This window comes from Tympanuchus pallidicinctus, unplaced genomic scaffold (genome assembly GCF_026119805.1).
Source record: "Tympanuchus pallidicinctus isolate F22 unplaced genomic scaffold, pur_lepc_1.0 scaffold22, whole genome shotgun sequence".
NCBI classification, from domain to species: domain Eukaryota; kingdom Metazoa; phylum Chordata; class Aves; order Galliformes; family Phasianidae; genus Tympanuchus; species Tympanuchus pallidicinctus.
In genome coordinates, this window is record NW_026294739.1 from 23,174,439 (window position 1) to 23,201,886 (window position 27,448).

At 41.4% G+C, this 27,448-nt stretch overlaps 2 protein-coding genes across 10 annotated transcripts; both read right to left on the reverse strand.

Annotated features, from left to right (window-relative positions):
* Nucleotides 1-488: 488 nt before the first annotated feature.
* HPS3 (HPS3 biogenesis of lysosomal organelles complex 2 subunit 1) lies at nucleotides 489-18,953 on the reverse strand. Of its 9 annotated transcripts, none has more exons than XM_052686483.1 (18): nucleotides 18,618-18,951; nucleotides 18,444-18,586; nucleotides 17,739-18,233; nucleotides 16,241-16,427; nucleotides 14,186-14,271; nucleotides 12,592-12,781; nucleotides 12,292-12,373; nucleotides 10,469-10,623; nucleotides 9,034-9,142; nucleotides 8,662-8,843; nucleotides 8,162-8,339; nucleotides 7,231-7,461; nucleotides 5,374-5,559; nucleotides 4,245-4,433; nucleotides 3,284-3,391; nucleotides 2,737-2,925; nucleotides 2,103-2,193; nucleotides 489-944 (listed from the first exon to the last, which is right to left on the reverse strand). In XM_052686483.1, the coding sequence occupies exons 1-18, from the start codon at nucleotides 18,842-18,844 to the stop codon at nucleotides 817-819; spliced, it is 3,156 nt and encodes a 1,051-aa protein (XP_052542443.1). In that variant the 5' UTR covers nucleotides 18,845-18,951; the 3' UTR covers nucleotides 489-816. The 9 variants fall into 9 exon arrangements, 7 of the variants coding, with proteins under 7 accessions (XP_052542443.1, XP_052542442.1, XP_052542445.1 ...); XM_052686482.1 differs by having other exon boundaries at nucleotides 2,737-2,943; nucleotides 18,618-18,950; XM_052686485.1 differs by lacking the exon at nucleotides 5,374-5,559 and having other exon boundaries at nucleotides 2,737-2,943; nucleotides 18,618-18,952.
* A 1,065-nt stretch (nucleotides 18,954-20,018) lies between these two features.
* LOC128082400 (tubulin alpha-3 chain) lies at nucleotides 20,019-26,742 on the reverse strand. Its single transcript, XM_052686489.1, has 5 exons — nucleotides 26,445-26,742; nucleotides 23,490-23,712; nucleotides 22,831-22,979; nucleotides 21,257-21,937; nucleotides 20,019-20,362 (listed from the first exon to the last, which is right to left on the reverse strand). The coding sequence occupies exons 1-5, from the start codon at nucleotides 26,445-26,447 to the stop codon at nucleotides 20,066-20,068; spliced, it is 1,353 nt and encodes a 450-aa protein (XP_052542449.1). The 5' UTR covers nucleotides 26,448-26,742; the 3' UTR covers nucleotides 20,019-20,065.
* Between the last annotated feature and the right edge of the window lie 706 nt (nucleotides 26,743-27,448).

Genomic DNA, 27,448 nt, shown 5'->3' on the forward strand with positions numbered 1-27,448 from the left:
TATAAAGTTCCAAAGAACACTATACCTAAGAAGGTCAAAGTTTATTATGACTAAATTCCTGCTGGAACAACGTAGGATGTATTCTGTCCAAAAGAAAGACAAGTATCAGTAGATACACACATAGACACAAGGGACTCACTAGCAGACCTGGAAGGAAGAGTTTTCATCCAGATTTGTGACCTAGTGATACTTGAAGTATCTACTTGAAGATACTTCAAGTGATACTTGAAAGTGTTTTACAATAGATCACTTACTCAAACAAGTGTCAGAGGGTAGAACTGTTAACCAGTTTTTCCAGCTGGAATTCAAAGGAATTCAAACTTAAGTAGTCCAGTTCTACTTTGAAGTGTTAGGCACTTACTTATACAATTAAAGATGCAGCTAAGCTCCAGTTCCTCCCTAGGCCAGTGACCTAACTAGTTAGCACGCAATTAAGACCCACTTGACTTTCAGCAAACAGAGTTTGCCAGGTTGCATTGTACAGTTCCTTTTGTGTTTATTTTTTTTTAAGATGTTTTGGCCTTTAAGAGTCACCTCTGAATAGCTTATTTTTAAATTGGCCAACATTTACTCAGTTCAGGAACTTTTCTAGTTTGCCAACCTTTACAAAGTATAATACTATTAGCTTCAAAAGCAATGCTCTCCCACAAATAACAGCTGTCATTCAATTATTGCCTTAAGGTTTTAACTCAAAAAGAAGGTGATTTTTGTGTAGGCGGATGCACAGAGCTGTTTCTTACATACTACTCCTTCACGTTCTTTTTTTATTCCAGCACATTCCTGGTATGTAAACGCATAGGCTTACTTTCATTGTGTCTACATCAGTTGTTTCCTTTGGCTACAGTGAAGAAGATGTGGCAGGAAAAATGCTGCAGTTCCATCTTCTGGTAGAAGACTAAGGAAATCCCATAGTTCCAGTTCCATTGCAACTACCGATAGGATTTCTGCCAAAAGCAGAGGAGAAAATCTTATTTAGTGTACTGCGCTTAGTTCCAGGAACAAAAAGAACATGAACAATGTCACTATTAACTCATCATCAAGTGATCTAAATATTTTAACTGAAATAAAATCTGAGACATGTCTATTTGGGAACTTACTGTTATGGGAAATCTCAGCCGTAAACTGAAATTACATCCTAGATTAAAACCACACCAAATCATCACACTTACATATGACACTAATGCTTACAGAATAGTAATCTAGTACTTCACATGCTTCATTGCCAGGACTCTTCTCCATTTGCTATCTTCTCAATTAGTATCCTAATTCCAAATTATTTGTGAAATCAGATGTTCTTCAAGCAGCTTCTGAGATGAAGCTGTTAAATAAGATCTTAAAAGCTTGTAGCACAGTTGTCACATGAAAACAAAATAATCTGCACAGTCCAGCCAGGGAATCTGTTCTCCTCTCATGAAGCACACACTTCTGTTTTATTTAACACACATATTTTTCTTAATCTACCTTCTTATTCTGCCAAAATTCAATGCACTTGCCCCTCAATGGTGCGGTGTTATTGACTTCTTACAAATATGCAACTGGACTCCATCAGTCACTACAGTTAGTTTCATCACTTCTTTATTTCTGCTAACCAAAAAGCAGTAATCCTACCACCACCCTGCCAAATGAACTCAGATGTTTCATTCTGCTTAATATGACCAACCGTCAGAAACACACTGTATTTTTTACAGTCTGTAACCTAACCATGAATACATACTTAACTGCCCACTGTGTTATCAACAGTAGCCTGTTAGCTGTCATTGCTTAGAACCATAAAGTCACTTATCCTAGAAAGAAAGTACAACAATCCGTATCCCTTACTTTAATGATCAACTTCCTTAAATTGCATCTATTCTTGATCAGTATAGAAGTAACGATTCCCAAAATGAATTGTTTTCAGTATAAACTGAATGACATCATTTTTTTGAGGATGTTGCAGAATGCTATTCTGATTATGAGACAGCCTGCTAAGCTCTATAAGCTTCAACAATGGAAAACTAGCTCCCTTTTTTCCAAACATCACATCAGTATTCCTTAGAACAATACTTAGAATGTTGGATGCTATACAAAGGCAGGCTCAAAGGAGCTCTGATCAATTGATTTACCTTTTAGTGATGAAATAAGAACAGGACAGTCACTTCTGATAAGTCTGGTTCTCTCACAAAGTTCTGGGAGCAGCTTGTTCCACAATACAGCCTAGTTCATAAAAACCCATAGCAAAACCGTAAATTAACAACAACTGCAGTTAAGAGTGCAAAAGAAAGTGCTAAAAATACACCAAGAATCAGGTGAGTGCAGATACAGGTAGGCTGACTTATACGATGCTTTGAAACGCAGTAGTTTTGCGCACATACATCCAGTTTTCAATATTGTCTTCTCATATTCAACAAATATCTCAACAGTGCCCCCCAGAGGTGCCTCCACAGAGAAAAGGATTTGCAAGGGGTATTTTTTTGTTCTTGTTCCAACCAGCTCTATGCAAAGCAACGAGTGATAGATATCTTTTATAAACACAATAACTTTTTTATTCCGCTATATTCTGATTTAGTTGTGCCTCCAACTCTGTTTTCATACTTGTTACAACCACAGAAACCATCTTCAGATTTAAAAATAAAGCACAAATTTGGTCTTGAGAACAGTAATGGTAGGGCTGGGCTATCTGATCCATCTGCAATAAACATTTTAACTAGGGAAAATAAACAAGCGAAAATCCAGAAGACTTTAACCCAAATAGCTCACCCGACTGTCATCTTTCAGCTCATGCTGAGCATATAACACAGCAGCAGCAGGACACTGTCTGAGGAGCTGGTCAATGGACTCCTCGTGCTTGCCCAGACGGGTACTGCAGAGAACACGAACGGTGAGGCCAACATTGCCAGCCTCTGCCAGAGGCTCCAGGATAGGCAGAGCTGCAGTTATATCTATTGACTGACCACATAAAATGGACTAAACAACAACAACAACAAAAAAGATTGTTTGGATTTAACACGAGTTTTGCAAAACACTGCTAACCATAAACTTAGAGCAACCTTACTTACAATACTTATTTATTCTAATAGACATTATTAAGAACTGAGAAAGCTGAGTACACAGTTAATAGCAAAGGTAAGTATCACTGTTGTTGATGTGTCACATCAATGTTTTTTTCTTTCATGATTTAAGGGGTCTTTTAGTTCAACTTGGATAAATTGAGGGGGGCAGGCTGCTAGAAAAAGTTGTTAACACATGCATGAACATCTGCAGAACAGATCTGAGCTGTGAATAGCAAGGTTTAGGGATTTCATACCTGTAGCTTTGAAATATCTTCAGGACAATCTTTATCAAGTGGAGATTCCATTGACATTATGAAAGTAACCCATGGGAAAATGGATCCAAAATGATCACAGGAGTTTATCTACAAAAGCAATATAGAAGTTGTAATAAAAAGAAGTATTTTTATTAGTGACAGTTCCACATCAAACGTCCCACTCCCCACAAGCACAGAAAATTTTGTTCTCAAATAGCACCTATTATTTCCTCTAATTCATAGAATTAAAAAATAAATCAGCTTGAAACTTCTATTTATTTCTGTATTTCAGATTTTTCATTCAAAGTATCTTACAATTCATCACCCTGGTATTTCCTCATTTTATCGGTTTTGCAAAATCTTTGTTACAGAAAAAAAAAAAAAAAAACACCTGGAAAATTCTGTTTCATTCTAGCCTTGATCTGAAATATCCAGAACCGTGACACTTCTGTTGAGTGTATTTTAAAATATCCTTAAAGAACAAGACTCTCCAAAACCAGCAAAACCTGTCTGGTAAGCAGACACTACATTATTTACTCTCAGGCATGTTTCTTTTAGGAGGCTGCAACGCTATAATGTGATGGAAAGCACAGTCATATCAGCAGGATGGCAAAGCCTTTGGCAGCAGCAAATGAAGACAAGCCCAAATACAGCAGCTGTGGGCACAGAAACAGAGCAAAAAGCTTCTTACCTTCTGGAAGACCTCTGCAAGATTCCCTCACCTCCACTACCAACCCTTAAATGAGGTCTGGAAAGGGATGGATCCTGGCTCCACCCCTTCCATCAACCAGGTACACTGCATTCACCTGAGCTCCCCTGGGCTGGCCCTGTCTCCCACCAGGTGCTTCATCACTGGTTCAGGCCATGACTCAGCATTTCTACTCCAAATTGTCCACCATCCAAATACTAAGTAATTGGACAGCTTTAGATGGACAGTACAGTCATAAAACTTCTGAGTTACCAGATCCTCTGTTGTTTTCAGTGGTTTAGTCTCAGGGAGTTGCTTCTTTGATATCCTCCAAACATACTGATAAGTAACCCTCAATAAGAGCTCCTGAAGTACTTCTTCCTGAGAGCATGCTACAAGAAGAGCTTCCCAGAAATCTACCAAAAGTTGAGGAACCATGTCTTCACCATTATTACATAACATCTAGGAACAAAAACATTAGAAAATGACAAGTTAGTGCAGAACGTAGCAACTGTTAGTAGCAGAAATCAGAAGAAACAAAAGGAACAGATTTTCACTTAATAGAGGCAGGATTTTTAGCACCTTTTTGACTTGGTATTTCTCAAGGGTGCGATGCTACATAATACAATGCTAGAAAAAGATAGAAGTTCATGGAATTATTTTAACATAGATTTGATTTCTTCCGTTGTCAGAACGGTCAGCAGACAGTCAGCAAATATTTATTGACTGCTAATTTGGAGGCTTTTATATATGTCAATAGCCTAGCCTAGTCTCTTCTGAAGAGGAATCTTAATGCAAGCAAAGGCCATGATAAGGAAATGCTGTGCATCTCAGCTGAGTGCAACAGTAGGACCACAAGGGAGATGCTCCTGGGCTTAAGGCCTGGTTGCTTGGTGAAAAGGACTTTTACTTGGTTTACAGCTGGCTTTGAAAAAGAGTATTTGTTCTAATGTGAGCTTTACGACTTAGTCTTTTTGTCATGTCTTTCACAGTAACAGACATTAGTCCACAGCATACTTATATTTAAGCGTACATGGTTTTAATCCAAACAACATTACACTGTAGAATAAAGGAAAAAATATTTTGTCTACTCACAAACACAGCGAACTTCAGTGACCAGAAAAGGTCAGAAAAGCTCTGAGATTAAATTATGCATTCAAGTGACAGGATTAAAACAAAGAACTTAACAACTAATTGATTTTTTTTCTTTTCTCCATTCTTCTTTCCAAAAAGACTGACTTCTGATTTCATAGCCATCTCTCTGCAATGCAGTGTAGCAATCCTCATCTGCCTCTTTCAAAAGAAGTGCTAAAATGTGAGTGAAGGAGCAACCAAGCCCATTTTGCTCACCCATAAAATCAGTTATGTGAAGAAAAGAAGGAAAAAATTATCATATGCCAACCTTGAAAAACATATCTGCTTCTTCCAGTTCGATTTTACTGTTCTCATGTAAAGCCACAGTGGCAGCCACCAGTAATCCAGGTTGCATCACCTTCAGGTGAACAGCAAATTCAGTTGGAATAACAATTCCTTCGTTACACTCTCTCAGGAGTTTTGGTTGCCCAATGAAGCCACAGGCCAGCATTGTCTATAAACAATCAGATATAACTTAGACAAATAACTCAATCCATGCACAGTTCAACTCAGTGAAGTCAGTATTTCTCAGCCGTCAAGCTTATACAGGCAAATGAAATGAAGTCAAGAGAAATAAGTATTTTCTACAATTTAAAAAATAGTTCTCCAAAGATCCAGGTCCAAACTGCGTGTTGGGTCAGTGACTTCAGAACACCATGCCATTTATCTGAGCAGTGAAAGAAACATTCTGATGAAACCTGCAGTTACTGTACACGTGACAGATTTTACTATGTGTTTACTAGCCAGTAAACAAATAAGGTGTAGTGAAAATTCACTGACTAGAATGTCAGTGAAATACCTTTCTAAACACCTTTGAAACAATGATCAAAACAAGCTGCACAATATCCAACTCAAAGTGCTTTTGAAGGTAACGTGACAACATACTATTTCCACTTCAACAACAGTGGAGAAATGATGTCTGTACAAACTAAACAATTTACGTAAGAAATATAAAGAAGACCTATGAAGAAAATTCAGACTTCTAGACCTCTACTTGTAGAAATTATCTTTCCTTCATCTTTCTGGAAGCACTGTTTTTAATACTGAACAATGAAATGATTTTTAAAGTTGAGTTGTTTTTGTAGTAGGTCAAATTAAAACCAAAACTCCACAACTAAAACACCAAACACTTGATTCTCATTTAAATAGCATCCATGCAATGGAAGAGAGGGTGAGCTGGACCGTTTGAGCCAGATGATATCCAGAGGTCCTTTCCAAACTCAACCATTCTGTGAACGTGTATTTTTTCAGCTTCTCTGTAACATGGCAATTTCACCTCACCTTGCTGCAAATGGTTGGAAAGCAGGTGAGAGATCCTACACAACACTGTTGAAACAGCATTCCACAGTTCCCACCTGGTATTTCAAAAGCTGCTAACTCAAAGCTACCCAAAGCTTTTACTTCTGAAGCTTGACACCTAATTCTGGGATATCAGCTCTCTCTCAGAAAAAGCCCACGCCACAAGCTCTGTAACCTTTGACTATTCAACACTCCCGATCAGCCTTAAGAAGCAGCAATTTACCAACTGGTCTCAGTCTAAATCCACATATGAACATCTATGACTGATTTACTAACCATTTTTCCCCCGTTAACATGGAATTCTTACTTTAATAGCACTGAAGTAGGTTCTGATCTAGACTTAGTAACAACTGAGCGCTTTAAGAGAAGATGAGAAATTGTATAGGGAGACTGTATACAGAAACTTTGGCTTGTATGCACTGTGTAAGGCAATTTTATAAGGGTTGTTTGCATACGGAAGGTAAGCTTTTGTGGGCACACTGCATGTATTGATTACAGATGGAGAGGCGGAAAAATGCTACCATACAACCCTGCCATAATGGTGAAGAGCATTGACTCTGCTAAGCTCCAGTATACTGCATTTCATTTATAAGAATATCTTCAAATCCATTGTTTATTGATAAGGCTTTGCAAAGACAGCACCATCCCACTGTATATCAGCCCTGGATCCTACTGTTAATGCAGATGTTCAAGTGGAACCTACACAGAAAATGAGGAGAAAGAGAAGCAACTGAAAGGTTATTTTACTGTAAAATACAACCACAAGACAACCCATCGACCTGGGATTTACAAAAAGTGGATAATTCATGCTCTTGGTATACCTTACCTCCTTGTGGGAGTTCATCTCACGTTCGTACATCGTAAGGTCTCCCATTTTCAGAGCCATGAAAGCCTTAGTAAGTGTAAGGACCACTGATGGCATAATGTCTTCTACTTTACAAAGATACTTTACAGCTGTCAGAGGACATACATTCTTCATGCAGGGACTGCAGATGATATGAGGCAGCTGCATAGGGTCAGCAAGATAGAATATTCGGAGAACTTTATCTGCCAATTCCTATTAAAAAAAAAACAAAACCATTTTATAGTTTCAATATTTCACAGAATCACACAATCACAGAATGATTGGATTGGAGCAGGATTGGAAGGGACCTCAAGGATCATGAATCTCCAACCTCCCTGCCACATGCAGGGCTACCAACCTCCCCATTTTATACTATACCAGGCTGCCCAAAGCCCCATCCAATCTGGCCATTTCCAAATACACAGACTCTTATGGCCTAAGATAGAAGCAAATACAGCTTAGCTATGAAATCACAGTGCTTTTCCTGCCTTTCCTCCCTGTCAGTGAAATTAAATGAGCCAAGAGTGAAACTCTGAAGAGCTAGAACCATCCACCACACTGAGTCAGTTTTACCAGCCAGTACAATCTGTCCATGATCAAAAAACAGTTTGCAGTGTTGCAGAAAAGAGGAACGAAAGAAATCTGAGACAGAACTTTCCTAGCATGGAAGTATCTGTGTGCATTAGTAACATGCATCATGACAGCCAGATCCTTATGTTTCATGATAGCGTTGCAGCTGTTGCTTGCTATTTTGTTAAAATGAGAAAATAAAAACCATGTGAAAAAGAATAATTGTAAAACTTAGAAAGCAGTGCAGTATATCAATAGAAATTGTAATTAAAATTTCATATATCGTTCTTAAAATCAGAACTAGATCAACAGATTAAAAAAAACCAAAAACACTTGTTTTTACCTTGCTTAATTCTTCATTTAACTCTTCATTAAGAGAGTGAGTTAAATAAAATATCAATCCTCTTTCATAGGTCTGTATTTCATCACTTTCTGAAGCTATCCGCTCCAAAACTTCAGCCACAGACAAACCTGACATTCGGTAGTATGGCAAAGCCAGGTGGTAATCCCTTGTGTCAAACCTGAAAGCAACAGACGGGAAGTAACAAAGAGTAAGTAAAGGGACACTTCTGATGCTGTTGGTAAGAACTAAAGTAACACATAACAGTTGTAGACACACCAGTATCTGCAAGCACATGCTATTACTCAGGGTGACATTGTATTCTGTGCCAGATTGACAATAAAAACAATAGATACGGCACAGAGGACCAGGTTAAACTGCAGAGAAGCATGAAATATACACACAATACCAATGTACAGTAGCAAAGAACGATGGACTTTTATGTTTAGGCTAGATTACTGGAAACAAGAGCTCATCCATATCATCTGACATCTAAAACATACCTGCTGTAGCAGTCTCCTAAGAAGGCACAACTTTCTCTGAATGCTCTCAGAAGTTCTTCTTTGTCATCTGATTTAAAGAAACTAGGGTCCATTATTGCTGCTCTGACTAGTAAGTGAGCCTCGCTTAGGAGATGGATGCAACTCTCAGTTCTTACATTTTCATAAGTTCTACTATAATCTACCTAGAACAGACACAGGATATACTTAGGGTGCTGGTAAAAACAATGCACACGAAGAATTCTTGAGAGGGCAGCAGCCATTTGAAATAGGATTACGGGCTATTCACAAGAAATACATTACTGTATATTCAGCACAGAGATTAATAGTACTTATTTTCAGTCAATCAAAACCAAAAGCAGGAGGTAGCAATACCATTTCTCTGTAAAGTTGGATGGTTGAAACAGTGTTTATAATATACAAATTCCAGCCAGGCTCCAACTCAGAAATGGTTCTGGATCTGTTGTTATCAGCCTTTCTGGAACTAGAGAAAAGGAAAAGATTTGAGTTGTCAATGTTTAAATAAACACTATGCAGCCAAAAGAAAATAAATCAATCATATGACAAATCCATAAACAGATATGTTTGCAGGCTAGTAAACACTTGGCAGTTAAATTATAAATTCAAATCACAATTAATGGCTAAGGATAAATGGGCACTTTCATACAGAATGGTTAGAAACCAATACATACAATGGTTAGAAACCAATACATAAGAAGCTTACAAGCTGAATAACTGAAAGTAATTAAGATGCTCACTCTTTTTGTAAAGATTTACCACACTTCTGCCCCTGCATCTAAATACAAGTGTCTGCTAAGATACGATGTAAGAAAGTACCTGAACACTTTTACTCTAGCACATTGGCTGGGTCTTCAACTGCCTGACATTAAAGGACCACGGAGAAACAGTGAAGAAACAGAACAGTAAGCAGTTGATCTAGGATCTCTCTCTCCTTTTTGGTGGTGAAGTACACTAGGTACTACAGGCAGCACTTGTCCAACAAATACCCTTTGCAGAAGGCAAAATGTGTTTCCTTTGTTTCCTTCTCAAATGTCAACTACAAACTTTTAGAAATTGTTTCAGAGAGACAAACTACAGCATTTTGAATTACTGGTTCTCTTTTACCAGCTTAACATTGTCTTCTCTTTAATAAGGTTTGTTCTATGCTTTAAGAAAAACTAGTTCTAATAATTACAACCAACTACAACTGTTCAACTGTTAATGGGCTTTAGCAAATGTGATTTCTCAACTGAACTCCTCTAAACAATGAACAACCCTCAAAGAATGGGAAAGGTAGATCTCACAGAAACAGTCATAAATGTACCTGGCTACATCCATACAACAAGAGTATATCTGACTGAAGTCTGGTCCTTCTTTTGTCATTACTATGATGATGTTCACAACTTTCTAAGATCCTTTAGCCAAACGTAAGTTATTCTCATTTTATGCAACACCATAGTTTGTTAGACCACAGATTCACTATGCTTATATATTTTTGTTTCTCAGTATAAGTATTTATTTCTTCTGAGTAGCAGATATTCTTCATAATATTGTTTCAACATTACTTATGAAAGTTGTTTCTGACAATCTTGATTTCAACCATTTGTGATACCATCTTCTTTTCTTCTATGTTATTTAATACTGCAGAAGTCAAAAATCGGTGCTTGATTTATGCTTTTGTTTACTACCTTGGGAATTATGCTCAAAAAGTCCTTCTGCAGAGGACTCTCTCTTCAATTCCAACACCTGAAAATTCAGCATTGTACATAAAGTTACAAATCCCAGCTCCCCAGAAGATACAAATTCTTACAGCATCCTTCTTGAAGGCTTTCGTCTTTCAGTAATATCTTCAGTATCAGCCTTAGTCAGAAGAACTATATGGTTTTTGTAATGACAGATAGCTCTTGGCCCTATAAAAAGCTGCATTCGTAACGTGCAGACATCCAATGTGACTGGTGGACAAGCCTACAAAAGAAAGTGAGCACTTTGTAATTTTGGTTAGCATGTACTTCGAGTCTTTAATTGAACAAAAAAAAAGTGAAAAGATATAATCTTTGTCTAATAACACTAAAAACATTCACTGGCCTTCCTAGCTTTGAGTGCTTCATTGAAGCAAGAATAAAAATATTCAAACATCAACTCCTCGTAACAATGGGTACAAGAAATGGCTTCACTCTTTGAAGCAGTTGCACATTTTTAACTGTGTCTCAAAATACCTGAACCTTGGCTGCGTCACCTAACATGGAAAAGTTAATACCAAGTAGTTCGATTTTGGCCAAGATGTAAGACTGTCTGATAGAGTTATAAAAGTCCTGATTGTAGTTGCTTACATTATAAAAATGTATTACACATAGAAATACTATATTTGCTTACCTACTGTTACATTTCATGCCCAGTATTACATCCTGATTCATTCAGTGTGCACCTTTCAGCCAAAAATTACCACATCCTCTACACTGGACTAAAAACTGAAAAAAAAGCAACCTCATTTGCCCAGAAATATTTTGAATTTATAGCATTAAGATAAATATTTACAAATTAACATGCACAGTGCAGCAAGGAGAGACAGCATCATGTTTTACATGTACCCTGCTTTTTGAAGAAATTCACACCAGGACAGGGATGCCCCTAAGGGACTGCAGCCCCTGGAAGACCCTTTGCCAGGGTGGGTCTGTGACCCATGGAAGGCAAGCTGTGGTGTGGACAACCACAAGGGCTGCAGGCTTCCATTATGTGCACATTTTCTCAGCCTCCTGAGGCCGCCTGTTGCCAGGCTGAAGGAATTATGAGGGACTGAACATAAGCTCTGGAAACACATGCAGACCTGAGTCTGAGAAAGGGACAGGTTCTTTCATGTGTTTGAAAATGGAGGTCAGAGAATGTTTGGCTCTTGAAATTTTTGTAATACAACTGCTCTGTGGTTTCTTTATGTCTGCTGTCTACATGCTCAAATTAAATCCATAAAGGTCAGCTTAAAATACTCTTCATTCTCAACTGCTCTGGTATTTTTATTAACATTTGTTCCAATTTCTGTAATCGAGCAGATTTTTACAGCAAAGCAAACTGAGGAAGGGGCAAAATCAAGAACTTCGATGATTAAAAGCCCTCCTCTTCAAAAAAAAAAAAAAAAAAGAAAGAAAGAAAAAAGAACCAACACAAAAACCAACACGTTATCAGGTAGGCAGACACGCTCAAATGTTTACACTCCTCTTAAGAAAACTGCCAGTTCAAAGACACCCGAGAAAGGGAACAAAAATAAAAAAGAAGAAAGAGAGAAAAGACCAAAGTTTAAGTTTCAAGACAGGCCGGTTCTGCAAACATCGTCAGCCGCAATATGGGAAATCTCTGCTCCCTCCATTCAGATTTATACAGGAGAGTACGATTTTTGTTCTAAGTGTACATGATTTTACAGGTTTTTAAAATATTCTATTAACCCTCTGGAATCTTAAACAGCAGTAATAGATTGCAGCAATACACCTGCAGACCATTAAATTAGAATATGCCACAGGCTGATGTAAAATATTAATTTTGGATGTTATTTGTCATAGCGAATAGAAACAAATGGGATTTCGGTATGAAACACAACTGCCATATTGCTGCCCCAGTCTTTTAGAAAAAATATGAGATATGCACCTTCACAGTTGTATCAATGTATGGATCTTCATCGCGAGCTGCTGCTGCACTGCACCGCACTGTGTAACACTGCAGGCTCTCACTAGAAGGAAAGAAGAAACACTGATGAAGAAAAAAAGTGAAAACTTGAATTAATCCAGGACAAAAACTAGACAGAATCAGCTCTGTGATGCAGACAGAAGGGCATTCTGCACTAAAACATGGATCCACCCAGAATGACCGAAGAGGCTGCGAAGGACTCATAAATGAGCCAAAGAGGAAAATATATTAAAACAAACAAACAAAAAAAAAGACAGTTACCTTGTAATGACATGCAGGAACTGTGGAGTAAGAACTGCCTGCTCCGACCTCTCCGAGTACTGGTACGTAGAAATCAGTTCTACTAACTTCCCAACAGAGTAGAGATATCCAACATGAGGCAAAGAAAAAAAGCAGAAGAGACTCAGTAGTTCTCTCTTCTCAGTTTCCTCATTTGCTGTCATAGAACTCCCTAGACATAACAATAAAAAAGGCATCTCATATACTTCATAAATCAAAGCCATTCTGTTTCTTTGTGACCTGATGCCTAAACTACACTCTCAGACGTGCCCAAGTTCCAGACCAGTTTTATTAGTAGCTATTGAAAAGAATTTGAACAACAGCATATCAGCAGGTAGCAATCAATTTGTTATCTCATCGGAAGTAATTTACAACAGAAGCATGGATGTACTCACAAGTGAAGAATTTCCATAGATCGAACAGCACATGGAAACTGGGAAAAAAAGAAACTGGGAAAAAGAGGGGAGATCTAGATGAGATATAAAGAAGTTTTTACAGTAAGGTTGGCGAGGTACTGACACAGGCTGGCCAGAGAGGTGCCCTGTCCCTGCAGACATGCAAGGTAAGGCTGGATGGGGCTGTAAGCACCTGATCGACCTGTGGGCATCTCCATTCACTGCAGGGGAGTTGGACCAAATGACTTTTAAGTGTCCCTTCCAACTCAAGCAATTCTATGATTCTATAATTCCAGGCAGAGTCATTAGAACTAAATGTCCATGAATGGAATGAGCAGCCTGATCATTCTTAGGTAGGCAAAGCCTGTGTTCAGATTCTACAGACTTTCTTGCTCAAGTCTATAAATCACAAGGGAAAAGTTAGCTGGAGTTGAATAACAAGTATCAACTCTTGGAAAGGGTAGATAACTGCAGGACAAGGGGAAGTAGTTTGAAGTCGAGGGAGGAAAAATGTAGGGTTGGATGTCAGGGGGAAATTCTTTACTGTGAGAGTGGTGAGGTGCTGGAGAAGCTGCCCAGACAGACTGTGAATGCCCCATCCATCCCTGGAGGTGCTCAAGGCCAGGTTGGACTGGGCCCTGGGCAGCCTGGTCTGGTATGAAATGGGGAGGTTGGTGGCCCTGCACGTGGCAGGGGGGTTGGAGATTTGTGATCCTTGAGGTCCCTTCTGACCCTGACCATTCTGTGAAGTAGCTTCTTCATTTCAGTCACCTGCAGCTTAAATATGGCTTTGCAACCAGAAAACTAGAAACTGGGTGAGCAGGAAAGACGATCTGATATAAAGCATTTTTCCATGGTTATGTTGAGGCTTGAGTGAGGGCATCTTAGTGAACCCCTAAAATTAGTTTTCACTCCCTTCTATTTTAGAGCTTGAAATAAAGATAACCAGTACCTTAATATTAAGATTTACTTCTCTGATGTCTGCTATTAACTCTGAGAGGCATCCTAATATCATACAGTAACACTGAGGATAACTTTATTTATGCGACATAAAAAGTGTCTCTTTCGTGATACAAAATTAGTCACTGAGAACCACTGAGAGTAGTCTTTGAATAGACTTCCTCCTTCGTTGTTGCTAACTGGTATTTTAACTCATACTGCACCCCCACGTGTGCGCTTACCTGTCTGGTAAACAGGGAGGAACTGAACAGAGTGCAGCTTCGTCTCTTCACAAAAGCCAAAAGGGGACTGGTCTGGTGTAAAATGCCTGGAGGGAAAAAACACAACATGGGAAGTCAGTAAGAAGCTATCATCTACTCCAAGCAAGTAAACAGCAACAGCTGTAATACCCAGAGTTGATGTTTTTATACTCAACTATCCTTCATTCCTATTGCTAATACAGTTATCTTAGCAAGGCCAAGACACACGTAGCAGAGCTAGAGGCAACCACCTCAAGTTTTTGCAACCAAAAATTCTTTCTTTGCTCCTCCACAAGTCATGCATTCAATGCTGGGATCTGATGAATGTCACGGAGTGATCTCTAGATCTGTGTCCATGACAGGAGGAGACAGGCCCACAGGCCCAGAAGAGAGGAGGGGAGTGTCAATGGTTTCGGGACGTTTCAGCCCAGTTCTGCGACTAATGGGGCAGGGGACCCAGAGACCCACACCTTAAGAAAGGGAAAAGGGGGAAGGGTAGGGAGACGGGCCTACAAATGAACAGTGGCAACGATCTGAGGAGGAAGGTTAATTTACTACATTTGGTATTGGAATGCAAGATAACACAATATAATACAATGTACAATTAGAACCGAGGCTAATAAATCAAATAAAATGAGACAGAGAGAGTGTCCAAAACCAAAGGCCTTATTCTGAATTGAAAGCAAAATGGCTGGGGAGCAAGCCACACACGCCGCCAGGCAGCAAAAAAAAAAGAGACCAGTCCCGTGACCTGCAAGGAGTTTTATCTCCCCCTCTGAATGCAAAGTCCTCTGGGGTATGCAGTTCTTCTCTTCTGAGAATCAGGTGCCTGGAAAATTGGCAGTCCACAGAAATGGGGCATTAACTCCTTAACTCCCAGTGCTTTTCATGATGTTATGATGTGGAGTACCAATAACAAAAACTGTAAAGCCATGACAGTGCTGAACACACACTAAAATGGATCTGAACCATTATTTAACTTTTTTTTTTTTCCCCATCCCTTCTTCAACTGAACACAATGTAACATGGCGCAGCCCTCAGTCCTACTTTTCTTTCCTATTGCATCTCATCCTTTTCCTTGCTTTGGAATTCACAGCTGGACTGCAATACCAATGCTTCAACAGTTTTAGATAAAAGTTTAAAGGATTTGATTACTAACAAAACCAAAGGTGTTGTTTTTTAGTGCTGAAGATACTTAGTAAACTCCCTGTTCCCAGCTGCACAAAGGGAGAACTTTTTTTTTTGGTAAAAAGTACTTAAGTAACCATCACTTCAGCTGGAGTCGAACCCCACACAACAAACAAGCAGAAGGCAGTGCCTTGATCGCTGTCAGGACTGGTGATTATTTCTGACTGTTACATTTTGTAGTAGGCTTGTTGTAAATATTAAGAAAATGGCACACAAGTTACTCCAGAATAAGGTGTGTAAAACTGCTCTGCTAGTTTGGCATGAAAGTATAAGAACTGTGGGTGGCCAAATGCTGGAAAAGGCTGCCCAGTAAGGAGCTACTCGTTCTCAGCTAGATCGAGTCCTGGAAAGCCTAGTCCAGCTGATCCTGCCCAAGCAAGGAGATGTTAAGGAGAGGGACTCAGCAAGTCCCTTCCAATCTAAATGATTTTGTCATCCAGTATGCTGAGAAAATACCATCCCTCCTGATACATCACAAGCGAAGCTGTCATGTGTGCCCTTCATGGAATACAAGGATGTACAATGAAAACTGGTATTAAACATCACCAATACTGCAAAATCACCAGTTAAATTGCATTTAACTGTACTAACTAGCCACTTTCACAAAATTAAATAAAGCTTAGGATTTGCAAGGCCAAGTAAGGATCTTCATTTGCATCACAGTTATCTTCTCAGCAGACAAAAAAAAAAAAAAAAAAAAAGGAACAACATAAAAAATACACAGCACACAAACATCCCAGAAGCCAAAATACCAGGATTTTTCTTTCAGCAAGATGTGAGCTCATTTTGGTTAGATGGAATTATTAACATAGCAGTTAACCCTTGCAGGGGAAAATGCATTTGTAATACCTGAAAAGGAGATACTGCACTTGAAAGTGCTTTTTGTCTTCTGTAGACAACTCTGTGGACTCAAGTGTGATGGGTATCTTACAAAGCTTACTTTCTTCCCCAAGCAGTTCCACTGGCTTCTGACATATGACAAACTCATCTAATTCAAGCTGCAAACTATGAGCTGCAAGGTCTTCATCTTTTATACCTAAACAATGGAAATGTATCAAAGCGTTCAAACAATTCCATTTAGCAATAAGAAAACACTGACACTGATACAATATCGACTAAAAACTCCAACTACAGGAAACTAATTAGCACTGGCTTCCACAAACTATGACATTTTGAGACGAGCTACACTAGAAAACAAGAACAATCGACTTTTCACATAAACCATATCCTGGGCTGCCTCAGAAATGAAGCCAGCAGGGCAAAGGAGGTGGTTCTCACCCTCTGCTCCCCCAGTCCCTCACAGAGCTACATTCAGCTCTGGGCCCCAGCACAGGAACACAGGCCTGTAGGAGTGGGGACACAGGAGCCCGCAGGGATGCCCAGAGGCCGAGTGCCTCTGCTGCAGGGTCAGGCCGACAGCCGGGGTTGCTGGAGAAGGCTGCGGGGAAAAATGATCGTGGCCTTCCAATACCTAAACAGGGCTTATGAAAAAGATGAAGAGACTTTTTCCATGCACGTGGAGAGACGTGCCGTGGTGTAATGGCTTTAAACCGAGACAGAGCAGAGTTACATCAGATATAAGAAAGAAATTCTTCACTCAGAGGGCAGCGAGGGCCTGGCACTGCTGCCCAGGGCAGCTGTAGGTGCCCTATCCCTGGGGGCAGTCAGGGCCAGGCCGGATAGGTTTGGGCACCTTGTCTATGGGAGGTGCCCCTGCCCACAGCAGGGGTTGGAACTGGACGGACTCTGAGGTCCCTACCAACCCACCCATTTTGTGATTCTATTAAAAGGCAAGCTGCTCAGTATAAGGCAAATCCAAAGCAACCTGTGCTGTAAACAGCCAAATAACAAATAAAAAAATGTTGTCATTTGGTTGAAAAGGTTTTCAGAAAGAAAAAGGTAGCTATGATACAATGTTGTGTGATCTTCAACACACCTAAGTTCCAGAAAACAAATCCTAATTGCACTCAAAAATGTTTTGAACTTTTCTATTTGGCTTTAAGTACTGAAAACAACCCAGTGTGAATTGTCTGCGCTAAAATCCATTGTCCACCAATGAAGAAAACTCCATTTGATATCTTTCCCATCTGAAATTTTATTGACTTTTTTTTTTTAAGGTGTAGTTTCCATTTCAAGAAGCACAAACCATTTAAAATTTCTTAAATTATAAATGAAAGATTTTCTAAGAGCTTTCTGCTGTTGATCTGATTTTTAGGTGGGAGCTAATCAGGTTAATTCCCACACATTGCAAGCAGGCAGTATGTAAAGACATCACGTTTGAGCCTTCTTTATGAATGACAGTAATCAGCAGATTCTCAGTCTGAAAAAGTTCAATATCTGTACTTACCTCCATCCACCAGCTTTTCTGTTGTACTAACTTGATATGCGCATTGCTCTCCCCTGTCTGCACTATGCTGGATCAGGTCCAGTTTCAGGATTAGAACATCCAACTCTGTTGTTATCGCTATGTGCCTAGCGCAAAATGCAACTTCGGCAGGAATGAAGTTATCAATGTGTAAAATTAAGGAGCGTTCAAAGTCTAATACTGTCAAATTCTGGTTTATGACCAGGTATTTCAAACAGAACATGACTAGCTTATTCTTGCAGCCCACAAGAAGATCTCCATTTACAGGACAACATGAAATACACAGCGGAGGATCTGAAAGTGCCATTTCCACTATCGACATCTGCTCTTTTAAGGTTTCGGTGTACGACTCCTCCATCTTGTGACCCACCATCCGGACACAAACACGAGAACTGCCTGCAGACATGCATCGCCAGTTCACATAAGCTCTTAGGAAAGTTGCTTTGCTTTTCTCTTCAATCGTCACCAAATAGTCTCCTTAAGGTAAAGCAGAAGGACTGTTAAGTCGTTAAAGAACACACGACAGCGTTTGAGCTGCTTACCTGCGAACCCAATAAAATACATTACAAAAAGTATCTTAAATTCTCAGCTCTCACATAGCGTTCCAGAGTACAGCCTTTACCGGGTTTTCTTTAATGAGAGATTTCGAGCGCAAATTAATTCGCTAGGTAAACGCACTTCACGTACTGTTAAAGGAAAACACACGGCTCCAGAGCTCCGACGCTACTTCGACGTGGGCCCACTGTAAGAGCAGCGCTCTTCTCAGAGGAGACGCCCCGGCCGGGCAGCAGCTCCGGGCTCCGCGCTCGCAGAGGCCACCCGCCCCCGCCCTGAGGAACTTCGGCCCCGCGCGCCCGGCACTGACCTGCACGGCTGTGCGCCATGCGCAGCACGGAGCCCAGGGTGGCGAAGGAGCCCAAGGGCTCGCAGCGGCCCTCGCGGCGTACGGCGAACACCTCCACCCCGCAGCTGGCCGCCGCGCTGGCCACGAACAGCACGTCGCGGCCGCAGCAGAACTGCGCCGGCTCCTGCTTGCAGGGCACTACTCTCTGCGACCCGAACGGGTGCAAGTTGTAAAGCCGCACCATGGCCGCCGAACACCGGCACCGCTCGGAGGTTTCCTGCGGCGGCGCTCCGCCTCGCCACCTTCCGCCTCCGCGCGCCCTTCCGCAGCGCGCGGCGCTCCTCGGGGGCGGGGCGCAGGACGCCGAGCGCAGCTCCGTGCCCCGGGAGGCCCCGCCCGCCCCCTGGACGCGCCTCTGCGCCGTCACGCGCCGCTTTGTACGGGTTGCGTTATCGGGTTGCAGCGTCGGTGCTTTCAGGCGTGCTCTTGCATCGCAGCGTGTTGTGCCGTAAGCGGCACCAGCTCCTTGCGCTGCGGATTTCACGAGCGGGAGGCAAACCCGGAACGGAGCGCTGAAGGGAGGCAGGCGGCGCGAGGAGCGGCGCCGTGGGAGCGGGAAGTGCCGCTGTGTGGTGAGGACGGCGAGTTCTGTTTCTGAGCGGCTCTCCAGCTGCCCATCTGCCAAGCTGGCCGGCGTCGCTCCGACCCAGGTATAGAAGCCGGCGTTTACCTTTGTTGAACTGCATGCCGTTGATGATTGTCCAATGCTCCCGTAGATCCAGGACCCCCCCCCCCCCCCCCAGTGTTAACAGCACCTCCCTCCTGTCAATCAGCACGCTTCTAGGGATGGATTCAATTAATAGATGAAGTAATGCTGTCAGTGATGCTGATTCTTCATCCATCCATTTTTATTAATTCATCAAAGCTTACAGAGTCCACAGAGTTGTGCATTAAAGGACACGTAAGTATTTCATAGGTCAGTGTAGGAATTCAAAACATGACTATTTTAAAGCAGGTAATCTGACATTTTATTTTCCTTCTATCTAAGGTAGAACTGAGTGTAAGGGGGCACGCTGGTTGGAAAATTTTACCTTTTGTCTGCTGAGTCTCCCCTTTTTTTTTTTTTTATTTTTTTAAGTAGCAACTTTGGTGCTTTTAGCAAATATTCTAGTTCAGACCAAAAGTGTAATGGCACTTACCCTTACTACAGTTAGATAAATTGAGTACAGTGTTACTGACACAAGTTTGTAATTTAATCTTTAAGCTGTGCAAGACTAGATGCTACCAAAAACTGTAATTTCAAACGGTTCTTACGCAGCAACTGTGTGTGTAAACAGTAACAAAGAAAAAAATGAACAGTACAACATTTAAAACTGCATCTGAAAAAAACAAGCAAGCAAGTGAACAGGATTCTGCAATTCATTTGTTGCTGTTACAGAACACACTTTTTATTACTTCAGCATTTTCAGTATTCATCCTCTTCTTCAGCCTCTGCTTCTACAGAGTCTATCCCAACTTCTTCATAATCTTTTTCAAGGGCAGCCAGATCTTCCCGGGCTTCGGAAAATTCTCCTTCCTCCATTCCTTCCCCAACATACCAATGTACAAAGGCACGTTTGGCATACATCAAATCGAATTTGTGGTCGAGACGAGCCCATGCTTCAGCAATGGCAGTGGTATTACTCAGCATACATACAGCTCTCTGCACCTTTGCAAGGTCACCACCCGGCACCACAGTTGGAGGCTGGTAGTTAATGCCCACCTTCAAGAAAACAAGTGAGAACGTCTTTAATTACTGGGAAGCACTGAAGACTTATTTCTGTTAACAACAACAGCAGCCACAACTGTGAACAATTAAATAAAATTATTTTGCGCTTCATCAAAATATTTAACTAAATCCTAAATTCAGGATCTGGTCAAACTGGTCCAGCGTTAGCTACATTGGCCTAGAGATTATTTTTCCAACAGATCATAAGAGCTTACTGGACTCTACAAAGAACATAAGAATCTAGGTCTTTCCAAGTCCTGAATGCATGGACAGTAGCTGGAAGGATGGACCTCTTGTCCGCAAGGTGACACTGCCAGTCAACTGAGGACATACAGAAGTAGCTGAACAACCTGATATTGATCTAGTAAAAAGTCTACTTACAGGAGCCTATGTTTAAACGAATCACAACGAAAAAAATAGGTTTGCTCTAGTGACAGCAGTCAGGCTCCACATGTCCAGAAACTGATAGCGTCTACCACTTCAAGGTATCTCAAAAACATTGTTGGGAAATTACTGCACTGAATTCAGTAACTTAATGTAGTGTTTCTACATTTGCTTGGGGCTTGCCTATATTCCTTCTGTACAAAGCTCCCTAGATTTTTGAAGACTTGCAGTAAAACCTTTGCTTTTCAGTACCACCTGCTTGTAAATTATTTTCAGACACTCAGTATTGCCTGTTCCTACAAAAACCGTGACTGCTACTCTGTAACTTGTTTTAGAATTTTCATCCGAGTTAAAATATCATGGAATTGTATTTAAGAATATAATCTGAAACGTAAGCAGTTCAGTAACAGGAACGTTACACTACAGTACAATGACCGCTACCTCCAAATATCATGTAATTCCTACTATTTCCAAAATCAAGCACTTCAGAAGTTATCAAAGTACCTTGAATCCAGTTGGGCACCAATCCACAAACTGAATGGTACGTTTAGTCTTGATAGTAGCGATAGCTGCGTTAACATCTTTAGGGACAACATCACCTCTGTATAACATACAGCAGGCCATGTATTTACCATGACGTGGGTCACATTTTACCATCTGGTTGGCTGGTTCAAAGCAAGCATTGGTAATTTCAGCCACGGATAACTGCTCATGGTAGGCTTTTTCAGCAGAGATGACAGGGGCATATGTTACCAAGGGGAAATGGATTCGTGGGTACGGAACAAGGTTAGTTTGAAATTCTGTCAGATCTACATTAAGGGCTCCATCAAAACGTAGTGAAGCTGTGATGGATGAAACAATTTGCCCAATTAGCCGATTTAAATTGGTATAAGTGGGACGTTCTATGTCCAGGTTGCGACGACATATATCATAAGTGGCTTCATTATCTACCATGAATGCGCAGTCTGAATGCTCCAGTGTTGTATGTGTAGTTAAAATTGAATTGTAAGGTTCCACTACAGCAGTAGAAACCTGTGGTGCTGGATAAATTGCAAATTCTAGTTTAGATTTTTTGCCATAGTCAACAGAGAGCCTTTCCATGAGCAGAGATGCAAACCCTGAACCAGTGCCTCCTCCAAAACTGTGAAAGATAAGGAAACCTTGCAGCCCAGTGCACAGATCAGCCTATAATAGGGTGGAAAAAAAACAAGAGAGAAAACACATATATTTATTATTACCTTTTCCAAAATCATCAATATTAAAATAAACAGTCAAAAGTAATTATTTCCTAATCATTTGTTTTAAAAGGTAACTTTTTTCTTGTATATCTTTTACTTAAAACCAACACAGCACACCTTGTTCTGAATATGAGTATTTTCTCATTTGAATGTAGCATTTTCCTTTATGCATTTTTTATCCTACTAAAAGCAAGAGCAGTTGTGCACCACTGTGAAAGGTTATTAGAAATTACAGCAGGCTTGCAGCTTTTAAACTACTATTGTACTCTATATGGCAGCAAGTATCAATTTGGTTTGGAAAAAAAGTATTTTTACAACTACAGATAGGCAATCACTACTTCACTTTCATTCACATCATGCTATGTGAGTTTCTTACATTACACCAGGTTATGAAAAGCTAGAAAGACATGTGAAATTACTGAACGTCCAACCAAAATCTGAGTTTCAGGGTACTGGAAATATTTTGAATGACACATAATGGTGCGATTCAGGTTAAAAATAACAAACAAGTGCTTACAGTCTAAAGATTTTATAATGCACTTCTGAGGTATCCTTAAAATATCTTAAAATAATGATGTTCCACATCACAAGAACTTTCAAGCTTTACTGACTGAATTTTTATTTAACTCAAGAGGGGGGAGGCATGGGACCAAGTTCTTGGTTTTTTGTTTTTAATAATCTATGCACAAAACTCTTAAAAACAAACAACTCCCTCTCCCTCCTCCCCCCCAAAAAAACACAACACAAGTGTCATAACAAATTGTAACTATAGGTAGCTCTAGAGCTGTATTTTAAATAAAATTTGTATTTTAAATATTGATCTGCAGCATGAATTCTTACCAGTTTGCGCGTGCGGTCTAACACTAGATCAACAATCTCTTTTCCAATGGTGTAATGGCCTCTGGCATAATTATTAGCTGCATCTTCTTTCCCAGTAATGAGCTGCTCAGGGTGGAACAACTGCCTGTATGTGCCTGTACGTACTTCATCTACAAACGAAAAAATACATATTCCAACATAAAATTTATCTGCTGAGTTCTGCATGTGGTGCCTAGGGATGACATACTAAGTAAAAGGAAATGTCAAAAACCTACAGACAGCTTCCATGAACAAACGCAGCAAGAAGTTGGTACAACTTCAATGTCTTTCTTTAGGGGAAAACATCGGATGCTCACAAAGCAGTATTTGCATCCTGGAACATGGAGGCAACTCAAGAGAACTACACTGCAGGCACAGGCAATCTGGATAGCAATGAAATGAAGCTGTGGATGTAGTGCAGTGGCTTGGAAAGATATCCAAAATCTGCAAAGAAGTTTAATGTTTTCCAAACATTACCAAACATAGACCATCATTTCATCTCTTTCAAATAACACTAACCAAAAATGTCAAAACGTCATCCAGCTATACACCTTTTAGAACCCCTAGTGTTTTGAAAATGCAAAAAAGTCTGAAAGGAAAGGAGTAGTTTTACATTGAAGATGTGCATCTTGCGTACGTACCGACTACCGTTGGCTCCAGGTCCACAAACACTGCTCTGGGAACATGTTTACCAGCTCCCGTCTCACTGAAGAAAGTGTTAAATGAATCATCTCCGCCTCCAATAGTTTTATCACTGGGCATGTGACCATCAGGCTGGATCCCATGTTCAAGACAATACAATTCCCAGCATGCATTGCCAATCTGAACACCAGCCTGACCAACATGGATAGATATGCACTCACGCTGCAAACAAAAAAAAGGACAATGATAACGTGAGATCTGGGGCTATCCATCACTTAGATTTCACTCTCAAAATGACTTTCTATCTGTGGGTTATACTGTAGTGATCTTTCCCTGCTGCATTATTACTTCGGCTGCTTGAGTGACAATTAAAATGATCCAACAGTCTGCTGCTAGCATGAATCTACTCACTGCTGCTGATCTACACTGTCAGGAAAGGAAGGCAAGAGACAGGCGTGGCTGAACCAGGACCTGCTGGTCAAATGGAAGAACAAGAAGAAAACCTACAGGCAGTGCAAACAGGTACCATGGGAAGACTATAAAGAAGCTGCAAGTCTGTGCAGGGAGGGGGTCAGGAAAGCCAAGGCCCAGCTTGGCCTAACTTTGGCAAGGGATACCAAGAAGAACAAGAAAGGCTTCTACAGGTACCTCAACCAGAAAACGAAAGTCCAGGAATGCATACCATGCCTAGTAAGTGACACAGGCGATCTGGTAACAACAGACAAGGAGAAGGCTGAGGTACTTAACGACTTCTTTGCTTCAGTCTTCTCTGATAACTGCTCGCCACACAGCCCTCAAATGTTTGGTTTAGCAGCAGGGAACTGGGGAAGCAACGTCCCTCCCACTGTAAGCAAAGATCACGTTTTTGACCACCCAAGGAACCTGAACACCTGCCAGTTTATGAGTCCCAATGAAATGCATCCCAGAGTCCTTAGGGAATTAGCTGATGTAGTCACCAAGCCACTCTCCATGACATCTGCAAAGTCCTGGCAATCAGTCTCTGGTGACTGGAAAAAGTCAACAGCACACCCACTTCTAAGAAGGATAATATGATGACCCTCAAAACTACCAACCCATCAGTCTCACCTCTGTGAGCTAAGGCACACGGAAGGCAGGCAGAACCAGCATGGCTTCACCAAGGCCAAATCTGCTTGACCAACCTGGCAGTCTTTTATGGCAGTGTCACTGCATCAATGGACAACAGACGAGCCACATGTATTTCCAATTTGGAGAGAAGGATGTTGTGGGGTATTGTGTCAGAGTCCTTCAATCACAGTCCTTAAATATATGGAAATATGTGAAAATATATATGAAATATATGGATTTGATGAGTGGACTGTTCAATGGATGAAGAACTGGCTGCAGAATCGAGTCCAGAGAGCAGTGGCCAATGGCTCAGTGTCCGGATGAAGATCGGTGACAAGCAGCGTCCCCCAGTGCTGGGACTGGTACTCTTTGATACCTTCATCAGCAACATCAAAAGTGGGGTCAAGTGCACCCTCAGCAAGTTTGCTAATGACACCAAGCTGTGGGCTGCAGTTGACACACCAGAGGAACAGAGGGCCATCCAGAGGGACCTAAGCAGGCTTGAGCAGTGGGTACAGGCGAACTTCACAAAGTAAAACAAATTTAGGTTGGATAGAAGGAAACAGTTTTTTACAGCAAGGGTGGCAAAGCACTGGAACAGGCTGCCTAGAGTTGTGGTTGATGCCTCATTCCTGGAGACTTACAAGGCAAGGTGGGATCAAGCCCTGGGCAATCTAATCTAGCTGTGCTTTTCCCTAATCATTGCAGGGGAGTTTGACCAGCTGACCAACTGTAAAGATTCTAGGATTTAACGTTGAGAATGTTGGAAGATCTTAGATACCACGTGGTCACACAGGATGAATGCAGTATCATCATTCCTTACCACAGAGCACATATATCCTGTGTATAATATTCCGTTTAGTCTCTTTTTCACCTTTCTTTGGTTTTAGAAGCCTTCTTTATATAATAACCCCCTATTTCCTTGATCTGTTGACAATAATGTACTGAGTAATGTTGCAATAATCTTTTCTGCACAAGACCTCTAAGTATGTTTTCCTTTACAATAAGCACATAACTAGTGCCAGGCAATCCATTCATATTTGGGTTCCTCTACTAAATCATCTGGGTGAGGAAGCATGGCACTTATGTTTAATCACTCAAAACCCCAATTTTGTTTTACATCTGAGACTGAAACTCTTATTCTAGCTTATTATTATATACTATACATATATACTATTATGGTGTATTTAGCTGATCTAGGAAAACACAGAGGTAGAGAGTGTCTTTAAAGCTTCATCAAAACTCTCATCTTCAACTACATGTTTGAATTCTCACCCTCGTGGTTCTGTCACTAGCCTTTTGCCAGTGAGGCTCACTCTGCATTTATCTGCACTTCTATTGGGTTGGCAATGAGCTTCCAACGCTTTCACACCATCCCAGGCTCTCGTTCCCCAGCGCGCAGCCCCGCGCAGCCTGGAGCGGGAGCAGAGACGCAGACACCGCCGCACAGCCGCGCCCCTTCACGGCACGGTGGCACGCCATTGGCCGCCGGACACAGGCCTCTCCTCTGATTGGCTGCGTGCAGACCCCAATCGTTTTAGGCACCACAAGAAATGCCGCCGCCGATGCGGTAGGCGTTCTTGTCCCTCAACCGTCGTCCTTCGCACTGCAAAGCCGGTTTCGTTGCTTTTCCACCTGTTTTGTCTCATTTACCACCAGACAACTTCTACACATCACCTCCCTCCAACTCTCAGTTCTCATGTTAATTTCTCCACTCCCACACACGGCCTTACGCCACCGCAGGGCCGCAAGCGGCAGCACTCCGCGAGCTCCGCAGCAGCACAGGTAACTCTCGACTCCCCAAACCCGCCGCGGCAAAAGCCATCCCAGGTTCCCTTCCTCTCCCCAACCCGAGTTCCCACTCCCACCATGGCGCCTCGTAAGGATCACCAGCTTCGGCCGCAGGGCACCGCACGGCCGTACGTCCGCAACCGAAGAGACGCAACTGCCGTCAGGTAACGGTCCGGAGAGCCCTTGCGCGCTGCTTTCCCATTGGCTGTCACCCGGGCCAGAGGCGAACGGCGGCCACCGATTCGCCAGTGCGCTCTTCTCCTCACGTGGGGTGCTAACTGCCGCATGCTCGGTTGGTGGCGTGACTGAAGCGTTGGGGAGTTCCCGCGCAATTTGGGTCTGTGGAGAAAGCGTGTGGCGGGGCCGTGCGCTGCGCGGGTGCTGATGTCCTGTTTCCGCGCAGAACACGAGCGGTGGTTCTAGTCCAAAGTAACTTTTCTAAAGGGGTTACAGAACTCAATATTTCGTTTCCTTTTTTTAATTCTCTATGAGATTTCAGTTGTTCCAATGCAACTTCTGTGTAGTTTTTTTTTTTTCCACGAGATTTTTCATAATTTGCAATCAGTTGCATTTAAAGCTACATCTGTAGCAGTAGACTGAGGCTAATGCCTGGCTTCTGCCATTGTTTCCTGAAGGAAAAGCAGTTTGTACCTGCATGTGGAAGCTGTTATTTTCTGTCCGATGGTCTTTTCTGAGCTGTACTCAAGAGCCCAGCAGTAGGGTCTTTACAGTTTTAAATTTCTGTTGTTTTTTTACAAGGCAATCTGTAGTGTTATGGAAGATTTAGCTAAGGGAGATCTTGGCAATATTTGCCTCCGTTTGCACGTGATTTAAATTTAAATGCATGCAATTAAATGCAATTACTGCACGGGCTGTGAGTTTGGCTGGATTACTGACAGCTCTTTAGAACCAAGCAGTTCAGCTTGAAGGGAACCACAATGACCACAGAGCTCTGCTGCCCAAAACCCACCCAAACAAATGAACAAAAATACACACAAAAAAACCCACCCACAAACAGAATTGTATCGTCTGCTAACAACAAGAACTGGTAAAAAGTTAGACATAGAAATTTCTGTTATTT